This window comes from Alligator mississippiensis, chromosome 7 (genome assembly GCF_030867095.1).
Source record: "Alligator mississippiensis isolate rAllMis1 chromosome 7, rAllMis1, whole genome shotgun sequence".
Classification (NCBI taxonomy): domain Eukaryota; kingdom Metazoa; phylum Chordata; order Crocodylia; family Alligatoridae; genus Alligator; species Alligator mississippiensis.
In genome coordinates, this window is record NC_081830.1 from 42,541,389 (window position 1) to 42,569,255 (window position 27,867).

General features: G+C 45.3%; 1 protein-coding gene across 1 annotated transcript in view; it reads right to left on the reverse strand.

The window, feature by feature from the left end:
* Positions 1-18,646, reverse strand: part of GPC1 (glypican 1) — a 374,567-nt gene extending 355,921 nt beyond the window's left edge. The window contains exon 1 of the mRNA XM_014599190.3: positions 18,308-18,646. Within this exon, the coding sequence (XP_014454676.1) occupies positions 18,308-18,464 (157 nt within the window). The 5' untranslated portion in view covers positions 18,465-18,646. The remainder of the gene's footprint in view (positions 1-18,307) is intronic.
* Between the last annotated feature and the right edge of the window lie 9,221 nt (positions 18,647-27,867).

Genomic DNA, 27,867 nt, shown 5'->3' on the forward strand with positions numbered 1-27,867 from the left:
GTATCAAGCAACATGACTAGTAGCCAACACGTGTGATGGACTGGACCTTTAATCAAGAAAGGTCCAAAATAAAAATTATTAAAGGATGTCCCAAGAATAAATAAAATAGAAACATAACATGCACAGCAAATGTGTCTATAAAAACATGGCATACTTGCACTTTCACCAGCATGGAGTCTAAGATCACAGTACCACTGAATGAATTATTTATTCCACGGCTCTCTGAGCTAGGATATTCCTAATACATGTGTTAAATTCTTTGCAGGAAAAAAATTTAGCACATTAAATGTTACCATAGTTTCATATTTAAAAGCTGTCTGTATTAATTAAAATCCAAGTGCATGTGATTCTATTAGACACTATTTTATATCAAGGTAAAAATAACTGGCTACATTCCACTAACAGACTTCAAAATAGCCTAAAAATAAAGCAATAGATATGATGCAAGGCATATAAACGAACTAAAATAAATTTTTAACCTACATTCAAGTCAGCAAAGGTGACATGTACACATTTAGTGGCTATGGTTTAATCTAACCTAGAGTTTGGTATTCAGGGAGTCTGGAATTTTGGATCCTGACTCGGACTAGAATCTCTGGAGAGCAGTAGAGTCTAGTTTTATTCTTCCCTAAATTAGTCATTTTCACTCACTCTAGCATAGCTCCTTTTCGCTTCAAAACGAACAGAGTTCATTACCCATTGGACTAAATGTAGACTAATGAATTAGACATCATGAAAAGAGTTAAAGAAAGAGAGATTAAAATAATTTATTATTCCCTAACCCTATAATTAAACTGTTTGGATACCTTAAAAATAAAAAGTAATAATGAAATAAAACAAAACAAAAAACACAATAACACCATGCTTATAAAACCTGTTCAAAGTTCAGAGAGTTTTTCCAGGTTAAGTAGCATAGAAATGTTATTCCCTGAGTATGCAACCAGCATTGACTATACTTATTATCAGTAAGAGGGGCAGAACCTTGCTCTAAATCAGGGGTCAATCAGCAGCCTAAGGCCCATTGACAGGATTTAGCCTGCAAAGGTCCAATCTACTCTGTATTTTACTACGGCCACCCTGAATCCCCAGCATTTTGATCCGGTCCATGTTCCACAAATGGTGCGCCAATCACCTCTAGCTGCTATAGCCAGCGGCTACTACAGCCCACGTTGAGGGCTGCTCTTCCTCACTGCAACCTCTGCTCATTGTTAGGGACCTACCTAAGTCACAGCAAGACAACGGGTTTTTTGCAGCCCACTCATGACAAACAACTGATTTCATGGGCATTTTGCACTGACCCCACCCCTCACCACTGACTGGCAGAGGGAGCCTTCACTCAGTCTATGTTGTTGGCACTGGATTTATAATCCAGTCCTCAAACCCTCAGACTAACCATGACTTCTTCTATTCAATGATAGACAAATGTTATTGATACACAGTGATAGCAGATATGAGTAATGAAGGCAAGCAAACAAAATAACCCCCACCTCCTGGTCTTACTTATTTACCAGTCCTAAGGATTTCACAGAGAGACAGTATGCCTGGCCAGTGTGCAAGTGCCATCCTGTGGTTCTTTGTTTGAATGTTAGACGTCAGCAGTCTTTGAGGTCAAGGGCTGAGCTCCCCTCCCTACCCTCCTGCCAGGGGGACTGAGAGAGGCCGGTGGTACACCCTCTGCCCATGGTGACCTCAGAATCCCCTTCTTCCCCAACTCTGAAAATCCCTCCTTTTGTATTTCTTTTCCTGATGACTCTTCATTTCTGGGTACCATTGACTGGTTTCCGTGCGGTTATCATACTGTTCATGTTTTGTTCCATCAGCATAATTCCTTCTTTCATGCATACATCCTAATTTGGTCATTTACCAATGTCTTAATTTGGGCATCCCTGGTCTACTTTGGTCATTTCAGCAAAACCTGAAATCCCAGGGGCTTTGCCACTGGTCACTGTGACCTAATGCCAATTCTGCAGGTCCCTTATCTTTGTTATGGAACACTGTCTGGATGTTTTCAATTTCCCAGGATATACGTGCCTGTTAGTTTCAGACACAGCATTTGCCAAAAGGCTGAGAATGTGAATCTTAGAAACAAATGGACTTTTAAAAACCAATTAACCTGGGCTGTTCCCCTGGACCATTGTTCTAATGCAATATTTACTCTATCTATAAGACAAATCCTAAAAGAAAATCTCTAAATATAATTTTCTACCTATCCGACATCACTATCGCTTTCTTTGCCCTGCCCCTCGCCACTGGTTGGTGAAGGCTGCCTTCACTCAATCTACCTCACTCCCACTTTTTTTCTTTCGTTGATTTCATGGAAAATCATGGCCAATGCCGCAGACAACACAGATTTATAGAAGTTTAGGGCTGGAAGGGACCTTGTGAGAACATCAGCTCCAAATCCCCTGCTCCGTGCAGGAACAACTGCTGGGGTCAAATAACCTCCTGGGTGCATTGCCTCCTTTTGAAGATCTCCAGGGTAGGTGCCTGCACCCTCCCCCCCACTTCCACTGGCCTCAACAATGCCAAGTAGAGTGAGAAAAGAACTTCCTTAGTTTTGCTTGAGCAGCACTGGTTGTTGTATGCCAGCATATTGTTTGTTCTGCTAACTGTAGGATCAAACTGGTGGTTTTATGGTCATTTATGACCCCCAGGCCCTTTTGAACATTGTGCTAGTTAACATAGTACCACCAAGCCTGTAAGTTTGTTGCAGACACTTTTTTGCAGCTTGTGTGAAATTCACAAAACCATGATTTAGGTAGGTCCCTACTCATAGTAGGGGGAGCAGCCAGTGTGGAATGGTGGACCATGGACCTGGCTGGGTTGCAAGATGCAGCCAACATTTGCAAAAGGTTGCCAACCCCTGCTCAAATGAGGTTACTATTTTATCTGCATGACAGTTGGACATAGAGACCTTTGTGGAAAGTAGGGGTACACCAATAAAGAATTTTTTGGCTGATACTAATGGCCAATTATTACCCAGCCATATTGGCCGATGATGGTCCAATAGCCAATATGCAGCCCAGCAGTGTGGAGAGCAGCATCTGGCCAGTAAGTCTGTGGTGGGGAGGAGGTGGTGCCACAGTGAGGGAGGGAGTAGGGCTGGGGCGGGCTCTGCCCAGCCTGGGCAGGGCAGGATGCAGAATGAAGTCATGGGTGGCTCATCCAGAAGATGCAGGTGGGTGGGGATGGAGGGTGGCTCCTGCCACTGTGCTCACTCCCAGGGAAGACATGTGGAGCATGTGCCCCCCAGATCTGTGCGCCAGGTGGGGTGCCCACTGCAGGCTTGGAGCCAGGGGAGTGGGGGGGGAGGAATGGGCTGGGGCTGTGTTGGGGGTAGGCAGCAGCAGTGATGAGAGGTGGAGCTATGGTGAATTTTGGGGTGGTTGTAGCCCACCTCACAGCTCCCCCCCCGCCCCAGCACTGCCACTGCCCACTCTGCCCCAAGCACAGCCCCAGCCCAGGCTCGCCCCCACCAGGAAGATACCAGCCCTGAGCCTGCAGTAGGCAGGCCGCCCTCGCCCTGCACACAGATCCAGGGGGCACATGCCCCACATGCCTCCCCCGGGGATGCACGCAGTGGCAGGACCCACCCCCCCTGCCCACTCCCCAGATCAGGGGTGGGCAATTATATTGGGTGGAGGGCCACTTACTGAGTTTTGGCAAGCCATTGAGGGCTACATGACAGGCAGCCAGGGGCAGATATATATTTATTTTTTACATTTCTAGGGGCTCCATGGGCCGGATACAATGGCCTGGTGGGCTGCATCTGGACCGCGGGCCACATTTTGCCCACCCCTGCCCCAGTTGAACCGCCCATGGCTCCATTCCACGTCCTACCCCAGCTGGGCAGTGCCTGTCCCACTCCCTCCCTCACCATAGGGCCTCAATCTGCCCCCCCACACACACCCCTTCTCTCCCCCATGTCCCCTCCCCACAGACTTACTGGCAGATGCTGCACTCCAAGCTGTCTGGCTGCATTCTTGGCCATGTGCATGCTGCGGGTGCACGCGTGCACATGGCATTTATCAGCAACATTCATCAGCCAAAAAAAGTCAGTTGCTGATAATGTTAATTTCCCTTTTATCACTGCTGATCCAATATGAACCAATATATTGGTATACCTCTAGTGGAAACCATGACCCCATTATCCATTGTGAACTGTATATTTGCATTAGAAGAGACACTCCCTGCCCAAAGAGGGCTCACAGCAGTGGTTTTCAGCTTCATTAAAATGAAGGCACCCCTCAGAAAATTTCAACTCTTAGTTTTCACTCTTTTTCTGACTGGAACAATTCTTCTCTTGCCAAGAACTCAGAAAAATCACAAGTCAGAATATTTTTAACACTGTGGATTCCTATTTGAAATTTTTGGGTTTGTCTTGCGAGTCATGTCTGCACACTTAACAATACTAACATTACGTGGCAGCCCATGGAACCCTTAAAAGACTCTTGTGGCATCCTGGTAGAGAATCACTGGTTTACAGTCTAAATAGGCAACACAGACCACCAAACAATTATTATCTTCTATGCACAAATGGGGAACTAAAGCAAAGACAGGGTAAGCATCTCACTCAAGATCACACCCAAAGTCCGTGTCAAGACAGGAAGGTAAACATACCTCTTCAGACTCCCAAGCCAGTCTATGCCCAATTCATAAGACCATCCTTCCTCTTCAATCTCATGAAGTAGCATATTCCCAAAACATTAGAAGAATATAAGAAAGATAAACTTAAAAAAGACTAACTTCTGACAATTAAAAATGCTGTATAGCAATGACAAGGGCTTACAACTCCCTGAAGTGATTCTGCATTCACAAATATCTTTATTAGCAAAACAATAAAAATATATTTTCTTTGGGTTATTTGTGGCACTTTCTTCTTAGACTTGCTTGCCACCTTTTGGAGTCTCATCAAACATCTCCAAGCACCTCATCTTTCACAGAAGATCTTTGCCAAGAAAGAAACAGGGCTGTATATATAAAGTGCATGAACAAGGTAATTTCAGAAGTCTATTCCCCTACTTGGTAAAAGGACAGCCAAACCTAACTCGAGAATGTAACATGCTGAAAATCTATTGGTGATGGCACGATAATGCAGGGTATCACTATACTGGATATACATATATACAATACACAATATACAACATATTGCCCATATATTTCAAAATTTTAGTCCTAAGTGCTGCAATTTAATGCACCAGTAACAGTGAAAAATATTTAATTTATTACTGTGACAGGAGATTGCTCCACTGCAATACAAACAACAATGTTACTTATATGGACACAATTCAAACCCCCAGACAGCTGACCCAGAATACTGTAGCAAACAATATTGCACATTAAACAGAGTGGCTCTCTTTCCTGGTTTTAAAATTGAAAGGTGCCCTGAGTCTGAAAGCACTAGGTCCCTACTTATTTAACAAGAGTAAAGTCTCACTGTAAGCGTTGCTCATTTATATTTGCTCTCACATGTGCAGATTTATTAATTAAAAGTGTACTTTAATTAGCCCTGCAGTGTGCTCCCAACCTGCTTTAGGTTCCTCTGGAAAATACAAATCTACCGGTCAGCAAAACCATCTCAATCAGCAATGCACAATTACAGGAAAATAATTGTGTGCATGTCATGGAAACATCTGAGGCTTTAAATGGTTGTGACCAAGGAGGGCACTAAGTAGGGACACAATAAAAGCTACATATCCTCTAAACTACTGCTCAGTCCAGGTTATCTGGTTGTAGAATAATCCTGTAAGCATAGCTTATTATTTCAGAACTATTTTTCTAAAGAGACAATAGGTGCAAATTCAGTCTTCAAATACTTTTCACACAGAGAAAGGAGTACAATGAAGCTGCTATGTTAACAGCCAGCTCAGGAGTGGGTGGTCGACTCCTGCACAGCTGCTATGAGCATGATTAATCCCAGCAGCAGAAGGTATAAAGACAGGGAAGCAAGAGCTACAGTGCACGGGCAACATCCTCTCACTCCACTCTGGAGCTCCTCTGTGGGCCATGAACGCTGCAAAATTTACAGGGCAAGTTCCAAAGCTGCCCCCTGGAATTCCCCTCCAAGCCATTGCTGTGCAGGCATGGGCTCTGTATGGGGCCAAAGGCTATAGCTAATCCATTATCAATACACTGCACCTCCAACCCCATTCTAGCCTTAGTTTAAGCACTGGTATTGGCAGTCTTTCAAGCAGCCATGTTCTACATCCACTGTAGGAGCAGAATTGCAACTCATTTCAATAAGACTTTAGCATAACGATCAAGAGTCCTTATTAACAATGATTTTGTATAATCTTGTTGCTTGTATAATAATGAAAATAAGGGAATAAATAAAATCACTACCAAGCCTGCCCTACTGCTGTATCCTGCACAGTAAATCCAATGTCACCCTCTTACTCTATCAATGCTACATCCTGCAGATTTGTGCATGTGAATAACAAGAAGCTCAATAAAGCTTCTTGCCTGTTTAAAATGAAATACTGGACTTTACAAGATCTAGGGTCTTTTCTAGGCTTGTGTTATTGGTAGCCACCACAGGCAGGAAGAAAGGGGAGAAAGGCAAGCTTGGATACTCTCCCATACTATTGCATTCTCCAATAAGGCTGAGTCAGCATGTCTAGGCAGGCTTATATGACATCTAAAGAGGGGTGGTAGAGTACCCATTTCACCATAGATTCAGCCCTAGTGAAAGTCCATTTGGGTCAGTGAGGACATGTCTACACATACGCTTTATGCACATTTGCCTATTTTAATGCACATTAAAGCATCACAAAGCACATGTTTTAGTTAATGCACATAAAAATAAGCTAATGCACATTTTTCCAGTACCTCACAATGAAGGTACTAGATTTAACACACATTACCTGAAGCGCATTAATGAATGTGTAGACACGTCCTGAGATTTCTACCACAGGCTGCGACTGGAGTGCAGATCCTCCACAAGCTCAGAGCAGACACCATAAAGCCACCATCTGCTCTTGTAGATCAACTTAAAAAAGATACCATCCTCCAACTCCTACAACATAGAGGACTATGTGAGACCTCCCACAAGTAAAAAGAGGGGGAGTTTTTTTTGCAGGGCTTGTCTGGAACTCTGTAGGAAAGCCAAACAGATGTTTGTAAAGTGGGACTGGAGTTATAAAATAGTTTTAAAACACATACTGCTGATGGAGACCAAGCAACCCCACCAGATGAAGAACACCACTCTGTTCTTCTATAGCATCTTCCATGTAGGTATTTCAAAAGTCCTTCAAAATCAAATGAATTAAGTTTCCCTGGCCTTTCCCCCTCTCCAATCCCCACAAAGTTAGCTGAGTAATACCATCCCTATTTAACATTTACAAAAAGAAGTTCAGTGTTTTCCCACATTCATGCAGGAAGCGTGCAGTGGGGAAGAAGCTAAAACCCAGACTTCTTCACTCCCACCCCGTTTGATAGTCAAAAGATCTCTCCATGGCTCAACTCACTTACAGAAGCAGCTGGAGCTACGTGTAAGAAAAGCTGGCATCCTTTCCAATCTGCAGGAGAAAACCCAAGCCAAATATGGTCTCTAGTCATGCCAGGGCAACCTCCTATACTTCACTGGAAAGGCTCAACCCGAGGGTAGGATTTATTTTCAGTCTTCTCTCAAAAGAGACAAGAGACCATGGGCTCCTTTCTGTTTGTACCAGAACTATAAAATGAAGTTTAATTTTGAACATGCAATTTGTTAGATTTTATGGAGTGGGAAAGAAAAAATGAATGGCTTTTTGGAGTATTTTCCTTATCCCATCATTCCCTGGCAGCTAGAAAGCAAGAAACTCATGTAAAACAGAGATCTAAGAGACATTCTGACTAAATTATATAGTATAGTTTTACAGTCCTATAAAATAACAATTCTTGCAAGCCAAAACTATTTGTCATACAGAATCTGCATTTTAGTCATGTAAAGGATTGAGTGTGTGCATAAGTGCTATCATATTGCTCACTGAAACCACAGTAAATACTTCTTTTTTTAAAAATGCTTCTGTAGAACACACGGTAGTTTAAAAAATGGTTTGGTTCATGTTGCCAGCAGAGGAGTTTCTACCAACTAGATAATTCTGTACTTCTGATTCAGGCTGCCTTGTATAAGAGGCAAAAAAAAAAATTAAATTAGTTTTATAACCCTTGAACAGTCAACACAATTGTGATGAATGCATTTTCTAAACAACAGAACTAGTGCTTTTGAACAACTGTCCCATAGCTCAGTCTGCTTATTCAAATCATAAGAAAAGGGCATTTTCCTGTTTGAAAAATTGCAACTAAAATGGAAACACATTATTGGGCAGAAGTCAGTGACCCAACTTACAGCCCTGTCATGCATAGACAATCAGTTTAAATGTCTACAGTTTAAAGCTTTATTATTTTTCACAGAACGGAAACTGGCAATGGAAGTAATCTGATTCCCTGGGAATCAAATGTTACTTATAGATGTGGTTTCACCTGTAATGGGCACAACATATTCAGAGTAGCTGGATGTCAGTGTATATAGACCCCACAGGAAAAGAGAGTTTGTCTGAAAAGAATAGGAAAGGAACACCCTGCTTTCACAAAATCTGCTAATTTTTTTCTGTAATTAGCAGCAGATTGCCAGCATATTAGGACCTATCAAGAACATGTTCCTGCAAACATTAACTACCAAACACATTGCTTACCACCCTAAACAACCTCAAATAACTTTAACAGTGATACTCAAAAGGTCTAGCACTGTCTTGTCTAAGGACACTTCCAAGGCCCTCATTACCATAGTAGTCAAGCAGCTCACATCTGTTAGTGTATGTGTATTTATCCTCAGAACACCTCTGAGAGGGAGAGAAATACAATTACCCCACTGCACAGGTATTCAAACATATTTAAAGATGCAAAGAATAATAGACTTGCCACTGGTTATCAAGGAAAGTTGTGGTGCACCAGGTCATAGAACCTTACCTAGGTGTCCTAAATCCTAAGTTAGAATCCTACCTGCTGAAGCATCTTCCTCATCTCATTAGTACCTGTGGTATTGCATTTAGCATGTGCAGGGCTGGGCCCCAAGATGGCCCTCCAAAGGATGGCAAATCATGGGCATGATTCTTACCTAACTTATGATAGTACAAATCAAGAGGGACTCAACAGAAGTTAATAGAGCTGAGCCAGCATATTACTGGAATGAGAAAACAACCAGGTACAATGTTTCCAAAGAGGAGAGGATCCTCCCTCCCCTGGGATTCTAGTGCAGAGCAGCAACAACTGATGAACAATGATGGCTCCAAAAGTGGGAAAGGTTTTGATAACTGAAATTCTTTTAGCCCAAGGAAAGGGACAAACAGAAGATGACCTAATTTTAGGGACCAGTCTTCAGGGGTAGACTAGATGGTAACAATCATACATGGAAGTATTTGGTCCATGCTGGCTTAATAGTTGAGGAAAAAGTAAAATTTTCTGTAAAATCCCCAAATTGGTAAAATATTAAGCTCAACCATATTAACTAGCCTCTTCGAAACTCAATTTCTAACATACCATTTGAAAATTGTGCTTTTTTTTTTTTTTTAATAGCAACCAGACAAATCAGGATTTTCTGAAAAGATTCAGCCTGTGCAAAAAGTTCTGGAAAAGTAGATGATAGTATCAAAGTCTCCTCTCTCTACCTACAAAAATTAACATTTGCAAACACCTCTGCAAATTAAGATCTTATCCAAAAGTTTCCCTCAGAGAAATTCTTTTACATCAAAAATGAATATTGCAAATCTAGTACAGTTTGGTGTACATGTTTTCCAGTGGAACAGATTCAAAGAAATATTGGGGGCATTTCAAGTCTAATCAAAAATAGTTAGAGCTAAACCCTGCTGTTACAAGCTAACAGCTGCACAGCGCATGGAGCAGCAGATAGCTGGCTGCATTTCCAGCCCAAGAGACATCCTGCCATGGCAGGGCAGAATGGATTGTTGAAGAAAAAACTCTGTAGGGGAGTTTACTACTGCTTCTCTGAGCAGAAGCAATTCACATGCACAGCATCTTGTAAACTAGCTGCACCAATTTTCCTTAAAAAACATGCCCCATTTGATCAGCATGTATGGTCCATTATGTGGGGGAGGCAGTTACTGGGGCTGAACTGTGCCTCAGGGCAGAATGTACTCTCACCACCTACATCATCCATATGCTTGCTTGCAAAAATACTTGCTTTTTCAACCTCTTTCCCTTGCATGCAGCATGACATGCACTATAACACAAGGCAGCCACATAGAAAAAGAGAAAAAGAAGTAGTCAGTGGGGGCGGGGGGAGGGGGGGGGAACCTTTCTGGCAGCATGCCATAAATTAGCCCTGCAGTCTCCTTAGTGCCACTCTGATCCCCTTGCCCTGCTCAATCAGCTGCTCAACTTTCTGCTTCCTCTCCTGGGCTCTCTGCCCCATCTACTGCTTTGCTTTCTGTTTCCTGGCTTGTCCACTCCTGGACTGTGCTGCCTGTCTGCTCCCCAGTCTGCCACATGCTACACACATGTGCTGCCCATGCTACTTGTGGCGCGTGTGCTACATGTGGCTACCCCTAGATTAGGTAAATGAGTGCTATCCACAAGAAATACAGTAAAACAGGCTTTCACAGAAGCCTGGAAATTTTCATATAATGTGGGCACCTGACTTGCTGAGATGCCTCTGAAATTCCCAGCTTTAGATTTCAAGTTTAATGGCACAATTAGATGCTGGTTGGCTCTGCGTTCCAGTGATCTTTTCCCATCCCCCAGTTTCAAAATCCCAAGTAAGAACAGTCTGAGCAATCAGTGAGATTTCTGTAGAAGCTGACAGCATACTAAGGACTAACACACAGGAGCAGTGTTAAAAGACAGAACTTTATCACCTGACCTCAGACATACAATATTAGTAACTAGTGGCATGATCAGTATTGCTACTCAGACCATATATTTGCATGATCCATGACAGGCTCCTGGGCACTCCTCCATAAAAATAATCAATTGCTATCAATGGAATCCAATGGCTACTGCTAGACGGTTTAAACCCTTAGGCTTTTCAGAGAAAGATTCAGTACTGGCGAGTAGATTTTTCAAGCCATCTAATTTAATTATTATTATTTTGGTTTAAGAAAATATAAAACCAGTCAGCAGTAAAGTCCTCAACCTTATTTTAACTAATTAACTCTGCTTTTATTTAAGTTCCCCATAAGAATGAGTTTATGTAGTCCTCTGAAAGTAAGACAATCATATTCAAATTGGAAAAATAGCAAACCACCTGCTTCAGTCCAGCCAAACCTAACAGCTCCACCTACCAAAAGCTGTACATCTTTTATCAAGCATATTCAGTAGGTCTTGAGATTTCACTGACTTGATTGCAATCTGTTGTTAAAACTGCAGAACAGAACAGTCACATGGCAAGACCAGAAGGGAGACAAATATGGAGTGATTGGGGGGGGGGGGGGGGCCTATGGATTTTCAAACAAAGGAATTTATCTCACTATATGCACATTTTTGGAGGGGTGGGAGAGGGGAGGGGGAAATCAAGCTTAGTCATGTTTTGCCTCTAATAAAACGAGCTGTTGCAATATTTTTGTCAGATGCAGCAGACAATGATAATTATGTGGTGAAATCTTAGTCATTCATATCAAAATGAAAGAAAGGTAAATCCTTTAAGGAAAAAAACCTGTAAAATAAAAAACTGGAGAAAAATTCATTATAGCCTTCTATATTTTAAATAAATTCTAGGTGTGTACTTAATTTCAGGAGGATACACAGTTAAGGTTAACAGCTATTGTGTCCAATTAGCCACTAGATGGAGCCTCCATAAGTGTGATTTTAACCAATAAATAAATAAATAAAAACTGTACACTCACATTTAATTAAAAACTTAAAAGAACCACAAGGTGTAAAAATACATTATTTTAAAATGATACTTGCAAGTAAAGGAACAAGTTCAACCAAAGTCTGTTCCAACATTCATACCTACATCCTTGCCAAATTTAACAGTTTTAATATGTTTTGCTTCTTCATAGATTCATAGACGTTAGGGTCAGAAGGGACCTCATTAGGTCATCGAGTCCAACCCCCTGCCCTGGGCAGGAAAGAGCGCTGGGGTCAGGTGACCCCAGCTAGGTGCTTGTCCAGTCTCCTCTTGAAGACCCCCAAGGTAGGGGAGAGCACCACCTCCCTTGGAAGCCCATTCCAGATTCTGGCAACCCTCACTGTGAAGAAGTTCTTTCTAATGTCCAACCTAAATCTTCTTTCCACCAATTTGTGGCCATTGTTTCTAGTTATTCCAGAGTGTGCCCTAGTAAATAGAGCATCTCCTATTCCCTGCGGCCCTCCCCTGATGAATTTATAGGCAGCCAAGAGATCACCTCTCAGCCTTCTCTTGCAAAGGCTGAAGAGATCTAGGGTCCCTCAGTCTCTCCTCATAGGGCCTTGCCTGCAGGCCTCTGACCATATGAGTGGCCCTCCTCTGAACCCTCTCAAGATTCTCTGCATCCCTCTTGAAGTGCAGTGCCCAAAACTGGACACAGTACTCCAACTGCAGCCTGACCAGTGACACATACAGGTGAAGCATCACCTCCCTGAACCTGTTCATCATGCATCTGCTAATGCATGATAAAATGCGGTTAGCCTTGTTGATCATTTTGTCACATTCACGACTCATGTTCATCTTGGAGTCACCTATGACTCCAAGATCCCTTTCCGCTGCTGTGTTGCTGAGAAGGTCATCCTCCAGCCTGTAAGTGTGTTGGTGGTTCTTTTTGCCCAGGTGCAGCACTTTGTACTTGGTCTTTGTTGAACTGCATCCTATTTCGTTCTGCCCATTTTTCCAACCTGTCCAGATCCATCATTCCCTACCCTCTGGTATGTTAACTTTGCTCCATAATTTGGTATCATCTGCGAACTTGGACAGGATGATCTCCACGCCTTCATCCAAGTCACTGATGAAGACACTGAATAGCACCAGTCCAAGGACCGAGCCTTGCGAGACTCCACTGTCTGCATCTTTCCAGGTCGATATCGACCTATCCACCACCACTCTCTGGGTATGACCCTAAGCCAATTTACCACCCACATGACCATGTAATCATCTGCATCACAGCCTGTTAGTTTATTTACAAGAACAGAATGAGATACCGTATCGAAGGCCTTTGTAAAGTCTAAGTAGATGGCATCTACCTCGACTCCTGCATCTAAGCATTTTGTGACCTGGTTCTTCAACAGTAACTTCCCAATGCACAGAGTTTTTCCTATTTCAGCTATTCTGATTTCTTAATAACAAGCCGGCCATCTTGTATGTTTTTTGGTAAGTGATCTTAGAATAACATACCAATTAAGTCTGTTACTCTCTCACAGCCACAAGACAAAAAACGATAGAAGCCCTATGGCTACCAGTAGCTAATGGAGATTCTCCTTTAATTCAAGCAGTAATGAATCAGATTTGGGGAACCAAAAGCCCCAGATGCTGGGGGTGGGGGCATTGTTTATATAACACAAGTGTAGAGCTTATGGCTTTTTACTACTACAGGTTTCTACACCTCAGAGACATTCCAATATTTGCAACTATCCTAGTACTACCCTGAAATCAAGTTAGGTCCTCTACCAAGAGTAAGATAATAGATCTGTTCTTTTGTTAACATAGCTAACATCCTACAATAGCCCTCTACTGCATACATTTGACCATGATTTTTTTTTTTTTTAAGAAGTATTACATAGTCACAAGATTAGTTAGAAAGACCAAGAGATGAGAACAAGTGGTTCTGATTCATACAAATCTAGCACCCAGTAGGATTAAGTGATGGCTGAACAGAGAGCCTGTGCTGCAGGGCAGTAATCAAGTCCAGCTCATAAGGCACCAAATATAAATCCTACATCCTGCCTTCCCAGTTTCATGCTAACCCTAACTCATAGGCTGCCCTCTTGGGCAGGGGAGAAGGCGGAAAAGGCACCTAGGGGTACATGATTCAAAATAATATCCTGCCTGACACATGTGGGTGAGCAGTACCTATGTTTCAAACAAGAGATTATAAGCCTAATAAGCCTAGACCTGTGGGCATAGTTTCTAGCTAATGAAGAGCTGTGCCACACCCAGATAGCTGGGAACTACACCCATGCTACCACCACTGCTTCTCCCTCAATTCCTTATGGGCTCCATAATACTAACAATTTCACAATACTACAAAGCAATGGGCTGGTACTAGTAAAGACAGCACATGGATATACCTTTGCATTTTCCTAGCTTCATGCTTATTTTACTATTAGATGGATGTTAGAAGTAGGGAGAGGCATTAGGACGATACGCCTATATCCAACAAATTCTATACAGGGAATACTTTCCAACTGTAGGAAACAAGACCAGTCAGAGTGAGTGAGTAAATGTTGGAGTAACAACTATTACATAAAAGAAGGGTCGACAACCTTTTCAAGTTGTGGACTAGAACATCCCAAGTCCAGCCCAGCACGGGCCAGGTGGCTTTGGCCGCATGTCAACAATGTCAGTACATGTGCCAGGGCCAGGAAGCTGGGAGCTGCACTGGCACTGCTCTTCCCAACCTTCTGCTTTCTAGCTGGGAGGGGGCAAGTGCAGCTTCCAACTGGAGGAGAGCTGCACTGCGGCTTGGCAGCTGAGAACCATGCCCATACTGCTGCCACCACTTCTATCCAGCCTTCCCACAGACAGCTTCCAGCTGGTAGGGAGCTGGGGAGGGACCAGGCGCCTGGAAGCTGCATCTGCATTGCTGTTGCTTCTCCCTGCCAATCTCCCCAGGTGTAGCATGGGTGCAGCTTCTAGCTGCCCACTCCCAACTCAGTTCCCCACCACCTGGAATCTGTGCCTGGGTTACAGCTGGGGAGCAAGGGGTGGAAAGAAGTGGTGGCAATGCAGGTGCAGCTTCCAGCTGCCTCTGCCTGAGTCCAGTACAACTCCTTGCCGCCCAGTCCCAACATGAGCATAGGCAAAGACTCAGCCTTCTGGATCTGCAGGCCAAATCTGGCCCACAGGCTAAGTGCTGCCAAGTTCTGATACACAGCACCACCCACACTTAGGGGATGGGATGCATTAGAAGTCTACACAGAGGCAGATAATGAGTGCACTTTATGTTTGAAAATTCTGCCATTGGTTTCCAAGCAATAAGATATAACACCTTGTCTCTTCCCTGAATGTGTTTAATAACATGCCACAATTCAAATGTTTATAAATATTCAGTGCATTGTACACACATGCATGTAAAACAAGGAACCCCTCCATAGGAGTTTTGGGAGAGGCTCAGTGGGCCTAGATTCTTCCTTTGACCCAATCTGTATCTGTCACCTGGTTAGTAAGAGAGTAACTGTCTCCCTGATTTATACTTATAAGCAGGGACTATGTTCTGCTGAGCTGAGACTTTATATTCATCAAATAATCCTCTTAAATCACAATAAAGAATGCAGATTAAAATATGTGAAGGGTGATAGAAATGTGCTAAAATCAAAATAAATGCAGTTAATTCACTGAGTCGGAGCATGCATTACTAGAACACCTAAAACTTCTTGTGAAATGAAAAAGTGTAGGTGCGAGTGGCCCTTTCAACAACAGCCCTAGAGTAGACCGATTGCTTTTCCCTCCTAGCAGAACTTGGAGTCGGTCCTAAGAGCAGCAGCAGCAATGTACTCTGCTGGTAATCAAATTCTTGGAGGCAGGGAACGATGCTAATAAAGTGAGTTCTCACTTTGCTGAGGGAGGAAAATGGGAGAGAAAGTGGGATAGGAAGGAAGAAATAAAGGATAACTGAAGTGGGAAAACAAAGTGAACAAGGAAGGCTGGAAAACCGGTGCTCTCCACTCCTTCTAACAATGTGCATGGGTAGCACTAGGAAACGGCTTCCTCAAATCACCTCACAGGTCAAAGTAGAACTAGGCTGCTTGTTACTGAACTATCTTAATCAGCATTTTTCTTTTTACTTAACTAATGCTGCTCCTGCTGTTTGTTGATGTGTAGACATTTCTAGACGTGACTGGAATCTTAATCTGACGCAGGTTCTGCCATATGGATTATGGCCCTCTTGGTCACCAAGATGAACTAAATACAGAACAAGTGGTGTTAAGTGACCATTCAAAGTGCCAACAAAATTGGGTTGCTTAACAAACTGAGCTGTTCACAAGTGTAGAATGGTATTATACTCAGTACATTTGGGGATGCTATGAAGTGGTTTCTTCTCAACTACTACCATATTTTTATTAAATATAGACCAAACATCTTATACACAGTGATAGTCAACAAATCAGAAGCAAATACAGTATATTACCATGTGTCAAATAACATTTCCCATACATAAGCATATTTGTAGCAAAATACATTGATGTTTTATCTCAACTGGATGGATATTAAAGCTACACAGATGGAAATTTCGAAATACTTATCAGTTTCAGGCATGTATGACTGTGTTCATCGTTTTGATGTTTCAGTACAAAAGCTGGGAGTATTGGCAGCAGCATATTTGTGTGGATAGATTCTTTTCCCTGGTCCTATCTACAGTTCATTAAATAAATTCTCATAAGAATATATATCTGATTAGAAGACCATATTTATCACCATCACTATTAATCATAACATATAGTCACAGACAAGCAGTTTGACACTACATTATTTCAGCTACTGTTGTTTGAGCCTGCAAGCGTGCTAGCGTTTAAGAGATAATAAATGTAGCTCCTAAACATCTCTCTCCTCCATTATATCTTTACTAAACTCAGCATTTTCTAGACACAATAAGTTTTATATGTCTTGGACCCAGAGATATGTGATATTTGTATCTGATGCAATGCATTTCTCACAATCACAAAATACAACTGATATTGAATCCTACGGTACTATCATTCCATTTGGCACCTTATCCACCTCCACATGACAATATTTAAGTGTTCAACTCCCTTGAAAAAACTTCACAGTTGTTTGACATGTTTAAGCCATTGCTTACAGATACACGGAATAATCAAGAACAAAGAAGTGATGTTTTTGCTTAACTGAATTCATTTTTAAGGAGCTCCCATTTAAAGGATTTTTAAATTCTCCACAGGACCTTCCTATTGTACTTGAAAATCTCCCTTTGGTTCCTACTTAATAAAGAAAATAATCATTTGTTCACATTTATATGCCATTTACTTGAGCTGAAGATCAACCTCCTCCATTTTCAGGGCAGATAATGAAGACATTTGCTGTAAAACTACGCTATAAAGTATTCAGCATAAGAAATTCCACCACTCAGAAATGAACTACAAACTACAATTTTGCTGGGATGTCCCCGTAGGTTGGCTTTGGCACGTACGCCTGCATGCCTTACGCTTTGTCTAAACTGGGAAGCTCCCACAAGTGAGCAAAAAAGCTCCTAGATATGGGTCACAAGCTGATGAATCAGAACGTAGAAAAAAAAACTTTTAAGAAATAAAGAAGAGGCATGCGTGAAATCTCAGCAGATTTTTCCCAGGCTTTGTAAAACCCTACATGAGACCTTTCTATAGTCTCTCTTTTTCTATTTCAGATCCCTTCTGAAAGGGAAACAAAAAACACTGTGCATTTGTTTAAAAAAAAAAAAATCAAATCAAATCGTGTTGGCCCTCTGTATAGATAGTAGTCAGGTAACAGGAATACATGCTGATGTGGGTGGCTGAGGTTACCGCTGCCTTTCGAACACCTGACAAAGAGTCATTTCACTTCGGCTTCATTTTACACAGCTGACAAGTGCTGCTCATGCATTTGTTTCCAATCCAAAAAGAGGACAGGAAAAATCAGTACTGTTCTCTTTATAACCCTGTGGCGTTTTCTAGCGTTGACATGAAACCTGCTTGATCCTGACCGTCTGAGCTGAATCCCCCACATCGCTGCCACTGGAGGAGCAAGACAAAGAGGGTCTGCTATATCCCCCCCCCCACTAGTCAGCCACCTGATATCTGTGAACCGTCACACACCCCGGTTGGCACCAGAGAAACACCCGCTACCCGGGACCATGACAATGGCCGAGGTGACTTTGGGGGTCCAGCTCGGGGGAGAGATGGAAGGTAGGACTTTTAATTAAGGAGGGGGGGAGGGGAGGAGTGGTCCCTAACCCTCCATCCTTCCTCTCTCCTCCGCACCTGAAAACCAGCCCAAGTTCCCGTCCAGCAGATCCCAACTTCAGGGCAGCGGTGGATGCGGATAAGGCGGCTCTCACCCAGACGGGTCCCCGGCCCAGGGGCTGCGGACCGCTGCCTCCGAGTCAGGGGAGGGAGGGAGGGAGGGAGGGGTTGCTCGAGACCCTGTGGGTTTGGGGGGGGGGGGTCTCCTCCAGCCAGGACAAAGCCGCGGCTCGGCGCTACTCACCGGAGATCTCCGCCTGGGGGACCCCGCTCAGGCTGAACCCTTTGCTCCCATAGAGCTGCCGGAGCTCGGCGCAGCTCTTGGCTTTGCCGCCGCTGTCGCCCCGAGCCGAGGAGGACGCGACGCACAGCAGCCACAATCCCCACGGGAAGAGATGCATCCTCGGCCGCTGCGCCCCGCTCCCGGCCCCGCCGCGCGAAGGACGAGCCCAAGGTCCCGCCGCCGCTGCCGCCGCCGCTGCCCCCGGCTGGGGCTGGGCTGGGCTGGGCTGGGCTGGGCGCGCTCACACGACGCGGCGCTCAGCTCCACCTCCCCCGCGCATCCCTGCTCCCGCCGCCCCGGGGCCCGGCTGGCGGGGCGGGGCGGGGCGGGGCGGGGGCAGCGCGGCCGGAGCCGATGCCGCGGGGCGGGGCGGGGCGGGGCGGGCGCTAGCGCGGGGGCGGGGCGCGCATCCCGCGGGGCCGCCGCTGTGTGCCGGCGGGGCTCACCCGGCGCCACCTGCACGGCTCGCCGCGAGGCAGGGCTTCCCCCGCCGGACGTGGCATCACGCCGCCTGCTGCCAATCCGGCCCCGGCCCGGCTCCTCCCCCGCCCGCCCGCCCGCTCGGCTGCTGCCGGGCTTCAGCCCCCGGCGGCCGGAGCCCCGGCCCCGCTATTGTTCCGGGCGCGCCGGCGGCCGGGCGCTTTCCTCAGCCCGACCCGACCCCGCCCGGTGAGGTGCAGCTCCTGGCGCAGGCCGAGGGAGCCAGGGTGCAGGCTCCCAGGACAGCTGCCTTCCGGCAAGGCTCGTGCGGGCGGCAGGCGGCCCTGGCAGGCGCGTGGGCACGAGGAGCCACTTCTTACTCCAGCTGCCCGGATTGACACCCCGACCTGGCAGCTCTTGGAGCCCCGCAGCGAGAAGGAGGATGCAAAAGCGGGGGAGATCTGGCCCCGCAGGCTTCAGAGCAGACTCCTCACCGGACAGATGGAGAAAGGCGGCAGGAGAGGCTTGCCAATTCTGTAGGGAGGGCATGGTAGTCAGGGGTTAAATGCTAAATCTGCCTGTGCTCTAGGCAGGGCCTTGAGGAGTGTAACTGTCTTCTCCAATTTGACTGGAAAACACATTTAAGGTGTCAACATCCAACATAAAGGACCTGGTCCAACATATTTCTGCTCTTTGTCTAACTTCACTAAAACCTGGAAATCCAGCAGGATGCTGGGAGCCAAGGCTTGCATGTTCCATCTTTGAGGATTAAATGTAATTTCTGACCTTTCTGGAGTTCATACAGAAGCAGGGCTTGTCCTCTGCAGACACAGGACATCTTCCAGACAGCGGTGCACACGCTGCCGCACCCTGTTCTTAAAAGCTCCGGTTCCCACTAAAAAGGTGGGAACAACACATGTTAGCACATAGATTCACATCCAAATATGATGTTGCTGAACATAAATTAAGTACAATTGGTTAAGGGTCCTTACACAAGATTTCATATAAATATTTTTTCCTTTTATCTTTTGAATCTGATGGCTTCAGATCTACAGCACAATCTGCAGCTGTTAGACTAACGGGGTACAAAACCCCAGAAAGCTGCCCATATTCTTTCTGGTGACCACACCAAACCACAAAGAAACAAAACAGCAGATTATAAGCATTTGAGAGACGTGTTGGCCCTTGCAGGAATTGCAGCCAGGATTTAGTGGTAAGAGATAACTAAAGTATGAACATTCCCATTTGGGTTAGTTAAGGGACTGAACTCCAGACTTTTGGATGCAAAAGCATTAATCTCTGCCACTTGAGCTAAAGAATCAAGTCACTGAATACAGAAATAGAACCAAAAATGTAAGCCTCCATATGTGGGCTAGCTACTTACTGCAGGATGGTACAAAACAATACTGTGGACTACAGAAGGATCAAATTTGGTATGCTTTTAAAAACTGTGGCACATGGCTAGGACTGGGCTGCATTGTAGTACTTACCTGAGGTCTATTCCCACCTCTGCCTGAACGGTCAAAGCTTTCTCTGAATGATGGTTAAAGCATAAGGTAGAAGCATGAAGTCTTGCTTAATAGTAAATGTTGTGAAGTGCACAGCAGGATTAACCGGCATTAGTTAAAAGGCTAGATTAAAATCCATATTCTCTAGGCTTGTAGTTGAGTGATGGATCACAGGTCTGCACGGGAGGAAGTATGTCATATTCAAGTACTTCTTATTTCTAAAAACTATTGTGCTATGACAACACTGTCTATAGTAGGGGCCAAAATCGTATCACTTAACAGAATCCTAAAAAGTATGTGCTCTACTTATTCAGATTCACCTCTGCAATTTCCTGCATGAAAGATCAGAATATCACAAGCCAGTCTTCATGCTTTGATGGCTAGATATGATACCAGATACCATATGATACCAGACCAGTATGAGGAAGAACTGGTTTATTATCAGCTCTGCCAAAGGCTTCCTGTGTAACGTTTGCCAAGTCCCTTATGCTCTGTCCCTCATTTACTTCTTTGTTAAATGGGCAACAGCACTCTCATCTTGCCCTACTGCTATGAGAACATGTTCATTCATGGCTGTAAGGTGCTCAGAAACTATGTCAAAGGCCACATAAGCAGACAGAAAATTCAGAAGTACTACAAGTTGATTATAAGTTTTGTGGAAGCAGCTATCTGTGTCTGCATGCTGTACAACACAGAAAACAAATCTTAAATAAATAATAACGTGACTGTACTGTTTGTACTGATAAAGCGTATATATGCATCAGAACTTGGTATAAGCATACTTCCCCAAATTGAAATAAAGAAACACATCATGATAAAAATGTACTTTATGCTATAAAGTATACTGGCAATCTGGATTCTCCCCATTGTAGTTCTGAGGCTCAGATCCACTTTCTGAACACTCATTCATTCAGCATTTTGAATTAAAAGGGTGGAGCAGAGTCAGTATGAAAAAGGGGGAAAGCTCTTCCTCCACACATTCCAGAAATCCGCAGTCACTGAAAGAGCTATTTCTTTACAGGGAAAGGATGGCGGGAAAAGGGAGGGGGACCTCACAGAGAAAGAGCCAGGAGAGAAAAGAAAGACTAGAGTGAAATGTAAGGTGAGTATACATAAGAAAGACGGGGGAAAAAAAGAACACAGAAAAGAGCCAACAAGAAGAAAAAGACAGAAAATCCATTCTGCCACGGAGATCACCTCTTGTCAGCTACAGACAGCAAGTGCTGCCTCCTGAAAAGCTGATTCAAGCATTGAGCAGAGGCAGGTGTGATACAGAAGGGCCAAATAAGCTGGCACAAGATAAGAACAAAAAAGAGCTGAAAAGGAAAAAGAAAAAGAAAAAAGAAGTTACATATTCCTGGCACCCAGATCCTCTGAAAACATTATCTGATTCTCTTAAACTGATGGTAAGAAAATCAAAGGCAAACAGCAAAACATAGGTATTTAGAATTCATTTTATTATGATGATAGAGATACTGGTAGGCTTCCAAATTGCTTTGACGTTGTAGATATATCAATAAAACATTGCCCAACTGATCACTGTTTCTTTGTCTCTCTGCCTCCTGCTCTCTCTCTATATAGTGGTCTTTTGTTTTAATTGTGGAAGAACATGGATTTCAGGGTATTGTACAGAGTGACTTAGGGATTTTTTAAGCAGGGGTTCTTCAGTTTTCAAATAGGGAACACTAGAATTTCTGCTGGGGAGGCAAGTGGCAGGACCCAGGCAGAGGAGCCTGCTCTGAGCTGGCACCTTAGACCCAGCTGGAAGTGGTGCACCTCCTGGCCATTTGGGGCCAGGAGGACATGCTTTGACAGTTCAAAGGCCACCACACTGGGAACATCTGTGTGATAGCTGCCCAGATGGCCAGGCAGGGGCACACATGGCAGTAATGCTACACAAAGGCCAACTCTGCAGCCACAGCCTACTGGCAGCTGGCCCAGAGGGGCAGATGCCTCTACTGGCTGTGCAGTCCCCATCCAGGTCTGGCAGTTGCGCAGCAGGTCACAGCCAGGCAGCAGCCCCCACTGCCAGACTGCTGCAGTGGGTAGAGGGCACAGGGAACTCTCAGGGCTGCTTTAGCAATCCAGCTGGCACAAGGGGTAGTGTCCCCAGCTACAAATTGGTCAGGCCCCAGAAGTTCCTGAGAGAGCATACTCCTGAGCTACTTGCCAGGGCAGCTTTTTGTACTGCTGGGGCCAGGACAGGGCAGCTTTTTACACTGCTGGGGCCAGCACAAGTGTTGGCCCCAGGCTCTAGCTTCCCCTGGCCACAGATCTGGGAGGAACCAGGCAGGGTTATATTGCCCCACGTGGCACAACTTTCACCACACCCAAGTGCATGTCGGTACATGTGCTGAGGCAAAAAGCCCTGGCTCAAATTTGCATTGCTTTTATTTGAGCGCACGTGACTACATGTGTGGACGCGCCCAAGGAGTGCAAGGAGCAGGGCTGTTCTCTTGCAGAGGAGAAGCAGGAGGGCTCAAAGCACTAGGAGAATGTCCCCCTCCTACCTATCAGCTGATTGGCAAGATGGGGGGGAAGGGCATTTTCTCAGAGCTTGGACCCTCCTGGGACTGTCTGTGGCAGGTCAACTTCCACTTGATAGCCTGTCTCCTTCTCAGGCAAGCGGGAGGGCAGGCTGTCAATTAATGGGCTCCCCTAAGGGCAGGGGTGGCCCAGGGAGTAGCCCTCTACTGCTCCTTTGCTGGAGAGTTTGCCTGTGAAGTTCTCCAGCCAACGGGCCTGAGGGAGATTTGTACAGTCCAGCTCCCAGGGTATTTTTCTACCATAAGCAATTTCTTCTGGTAGAAATTAATGTCTGCACTCAGCCTTAGCCTCCCAAAATTGGCCTGCACTCAGCAGAAATGGACATGTAGTTTGCTTAATCATATCTTATTAATTATCCAGATGTAAACTAGGCTACAGTATCTGGAGCCACTTGTATCTGAATTAGTTTTTCCTTTTTCAAACATTATATGGAACTCCATTCAATCTAAACTGATATTAGCCTTCAAAGAAAGTGCTAGACTTTAGGAAAGCTGATCTCGATGCACTCAAGCGATTAGTCAAGGAAGCACTGCAGAGTAGGAGTTTTTGATGGGATGGGAGCCCAAGAAGGGTGGCTGTGCCTAAAGGAAACGATCCTTCGGGCACAAAGCAAGACGATCCCCGAGCGAGGCAAAAGAGGGAAAGGGGCCAGGAGGCTTCCATGGCTGACCAGAGAAATCCAGGGCAGCCTAAGGGCCAAAAGGGGAGCACATAAAAAGTGGAAACAGGGTGAGATCACTAAAGATGAATTTACCTCCTCTGCTCGTGCTTGTAGGGAGGCAGTTAGGTGGGCCAAAGCTACCATGGAGCTGAGGATGGCATCCCAAGTAAAAGACAACAAGAAATTGTTTTTTAGATATATTGGGAGTAAAAGGAAGGCCCAGGGAGGAATAGGACCGCTGCTAAATGGGCAGAAACAATTGGTGACAGATAGGGGGGACAAGGCTGAACTCCTCAACGAGTTCTTTGCCTCAGTGTTCCTAAGTGAGGGGCACGACAAGTCTCTCACTGGGGCTGTAGAGAGGCAGCAGCAAGGCGCCAGACTTCCATGCGTAGATCCTGAGGTGGTGCAGAGTCACTTGGAAGAACTGGATGCCTTTAAGTCGGCAGGCCCGGATGGGCTCCTTCCGAGGGTGCTGAAGGCACTGGCCGACATCATTGCAGAGCCACTGGCGGGAATATTCGAATGCTCGTGGCGCACGGGCCAAGTCCCAGAGGACTGGAAAAGGGCTAACGTGGTCCCCATTTTCAAAAAGGGGAGGAAGGAGGACCCGGGCAACTATAGGCCGGTCAGTCTCACCTCCATCCTTGGTAAAGTCTTTGAAAAAATTATCAAGGCTCACATTTGTGAGAGCCCGGCAGGGCAAATTATGCTGAGGGGAAACCAGCATGGGTTTGTGGCAGGCAGATCATGCCTGACCAACCTAGTCTCTTTCTATGACCAGGTTACGAAACGCCTGGACACAGGAGGAGGGGTGGATGTCGTATACTTAGACTTCAGGAAGGCCTTCGATACGGTATCCCACCCCATACTGGTGAACAAGTTAAGAGGCTGTGATGTGGATGACTGCACAGTCCGGTGGGTGGCGAATTGGCTAGAGGGTCGCACCCAAAGAGTCGTGGTAGATGGGTCGGTCTCGACCTGGAAGGGTGTGGGCAGTGGGGTCCCGCAGGGTTCGGTCCTTGGACCGATACTCTTTAATGTCTTCATCAGCGACTTGGACGAGGGAGTCAAATGTACTCTGTCCAAGTTTGCAGATGACACAAAGCTATGGGGAGAAGTGGACACGCCGGAGGGCAGGGAACAGCTGCAGGCAGACCTGGATAGGTTGGACAAGTGGGCAGAAAACAACAGGATGCAGTTCAACAAGGAGAAATGCAAAGTGCTGCACCTAGGGAGGAAAAATGTCCAGCACACCTACAGCCTAGGGAATGACCTGCTGGGTGGCACAGAGGTGGAAAGGGATCTTGGAGTCCTAGTGGACTCCAAGATGAACATGAGCCGACAGTGTGACAAAGCCATCAAAAAAGCCAATGGTACATTATCGTGCATCAGCAGATGCATGACGAATAGGTCCAAGGAGGTGATACTTCCCCTCTATAGGGCGTTGGTCAGACCGCAGTTGGAGTACTACGTGCAATTCTGGGCGCCACACTTCAAGAAGGATGCGGATAACCTGGAGAGGGTACAGAGAAGGGCAACTCGTATGGTCAAGGGCCTGCAGACCAAGCCCTACGAGGAGAGACTAGAGAAACTGGACCTTTTCAGCCTCCGCAAGAGAAGGTTGAGAGGCGACCTTGTGGCTGCCTATAAGTTCATCATGGGGGCACAGAAGGGAATTGGTGAGGATTTATTCACCAAGGCGCCCCCGGGGGTTACAAGAAACAATGGCCACAAGCTAGCAGAGAGCAGATTTAGACTGGACATTAGGAAGAACTTCTTCACAGTTCGAGTGGCCAGGGTCTGGAACGGGCTCCCAAGGGAGGTGGTGCTCTCCCCTACCCTGGGGGTGTTCAAGAGGAGGTTAGACGAGTATCTAGCTGGGGTCATCTAGACCCAGCACTCTTTCCTGCTTATGCAGGGGGTCGGACTTGATGATCTATTGAGGTCCCTTCCGACCCTAACATCTATGAATCTATGAATCTATGAATCATGTGCACTTGTTTCAGTGACACAAGAATATAAGATCTATCTCCTGAAATTACAAGAAGATCTATGTCCAGCTAAGTCATCCAGCTTGATCGCACCTGCTTAAGGAAGACCATTTGTCCAGCTGTGAAGTGTTAAGACTTGCCAGGATTTCAGTGTCCACATTAATTTATCATGGATGTTATTCTATTATATATTCACAACAAAGGATCATTCCCAGAGCTTAGTTCTTGTGACTGTTGAAGTCAATGGCAAAGCTCTTGTTATCTTTAACGAAGCAGAGTTAGGCCCCAAGTGTAGGAAAAACAATAATTCTGGCTTCTGGTAAAGAAAAAAGAAGGAAGCAGCCCCCCTGCCTCTGCCTCTCGATAGAATATATGGCATTGAGTGCAAACACAATAGTAAATAGGAAGATATGGTCACCTTGTTATTTTACTGTTTCTTTAAATAAATCATCTTCCTTCCACTACGCGGTGAATGTAGTCTTTCTGGAGTTTAGGAAGGCCTTTGACACTGTCTCTCACCCCGTTCTCATTAAAAAGTTAGGCAATTGTGGTGTTGCTGCCTACACAGTCAGATGGGTCGCAAATTGGCTGGAGGGCTGCACCCAGAGAGTGGTGGTGGATAGGTCATTTTTGATCTGGAGGGATGTGGACAGTGGGGTCCCCCAGGGCTCGGTCCTTGGGCCCACCCTGTTCAACATCTTCATCAGCGACTTGGACGAGAGGGTGAAAAGTACCTTGTTCAAATTCACAGATGACACTAAGATGTGGGGAGAAGTAGACATGCTGGAGGAGAGGGACAGGCTGCAACTAGATCTAGACAGGTTACAGGGGTGGGCAGATGAGAACAGGATGGGATTCAATACTGACAAGTGCAAGATACTGCACCTGGGGAGGAAGAACCAGCAGCATACCTACAGGCTGGGGAACTCCCTTCTCATCAGTGCAGAGGCAGAAAAGGATCTTGGAGTCACTACTGATTCCAAGATGAACATGGGCTGACAATGTGGGGACGTGGTCAGGAAGGCTAACCGCACCTTGTCATGCATCCACAGATGCATCACGAGCAGGTCCAAGGAGGCAATCCTTCCCCTCTATGCGACACTGGTCAAGCTGCGTTGGAGTACTGCATCCAGTTCTGGGCACCGCACTTCAGGAGGGACATGGACAACATCGAGAGGGTCCAGAGATGGGCCACTCTCATGATCAGGGGACAGCAAGGCAGGCCCTACGAGGAGCCGCTAAGGGACCTGAACCTGTTCAGCCTCCGCAAGAGAAGGCAGAGAGGGGATCTGGTGGCCGTCTACAAACTGGCCAACGGGGACCAGCAGGCTATGGGAGAGTCCCTGTTCCCCCGAGCACTACCAGGAGTAACGAATAACAGCCATAAGTTGACTGAGAGTAGATTCAGGCTAGACATCAGGAGGCACTACTTCACAGCAGGGCGGCTAGGAACTGGAACCGACTTCCAAGGGAAGTGGTGCTCACTCCTACCCTGGGGGTCTTCAAAAGGAGGCTGGATAATCACCTAGCCAGGGTCGTCTGACCCCAGCATCCTTTCCTGCCCATGGCAGGGGATCGGACTTGATGATCTACACAGGTCCCTTCCGACCCTACCAACTGTGAAACTATAAATGCAGTATTAAATGACCTTGTGCGTGGTTGTGTTCTAAGGAGTCTATTGATAAATTACAGGTAGAAAATCCTGGATAACACCAATTGCCAATGCTCTCACTCCTTTAAGAAAGAACACCTGGCTATGTAATAAGAAAAGGACACATCACACTAATGATTTCTTACAATTGATTCCATCCTGCATTATTATACTTTATCATGTATGAATCAGGTTTCTTTAAAGCTCTCCCTTGAAAAGAGGTTGTGCCTCTTAAAAGCAGTGCCTAACTTGGTGGCATAAAATAGCCCAAGATTGGTACAAATGTTCACAGGTGCTTCTTCGGTCTGTCATTACAATGACACCTAGAAGATTTTCTTCAGTAGCTGCCAAAAGGTAATCAGACACTCCCTCTTTTATCATTCAGATAAAACAGGCTTTCCAAGCTACTTTTGAAACATTGAACAATGTGTCCCCATTTCTTCTGACAGATCTCGAGTTTTGCTTTCTGAGCTTTGGATTGAGTGATGTTTAGAAAGAAATGTATTTTATTCCTATTACTAGAAGCAGCTAGAAAGTGTGTTTTGAAGTATCAGATCACAGAACTGATCGACACTGGTTCCCAAAAAAGCCATAAATAAAGACATTTGTGGAGCAGCAACATAGATACGCCTGCTTCTAATGGAGCACTGCAGAGAAGATGCTTTATCCTCAGCTGAAACTACATTAAACACTACAGGCTAACCTACTTTAACTAATTAAAACAACTATCTAATGATCTA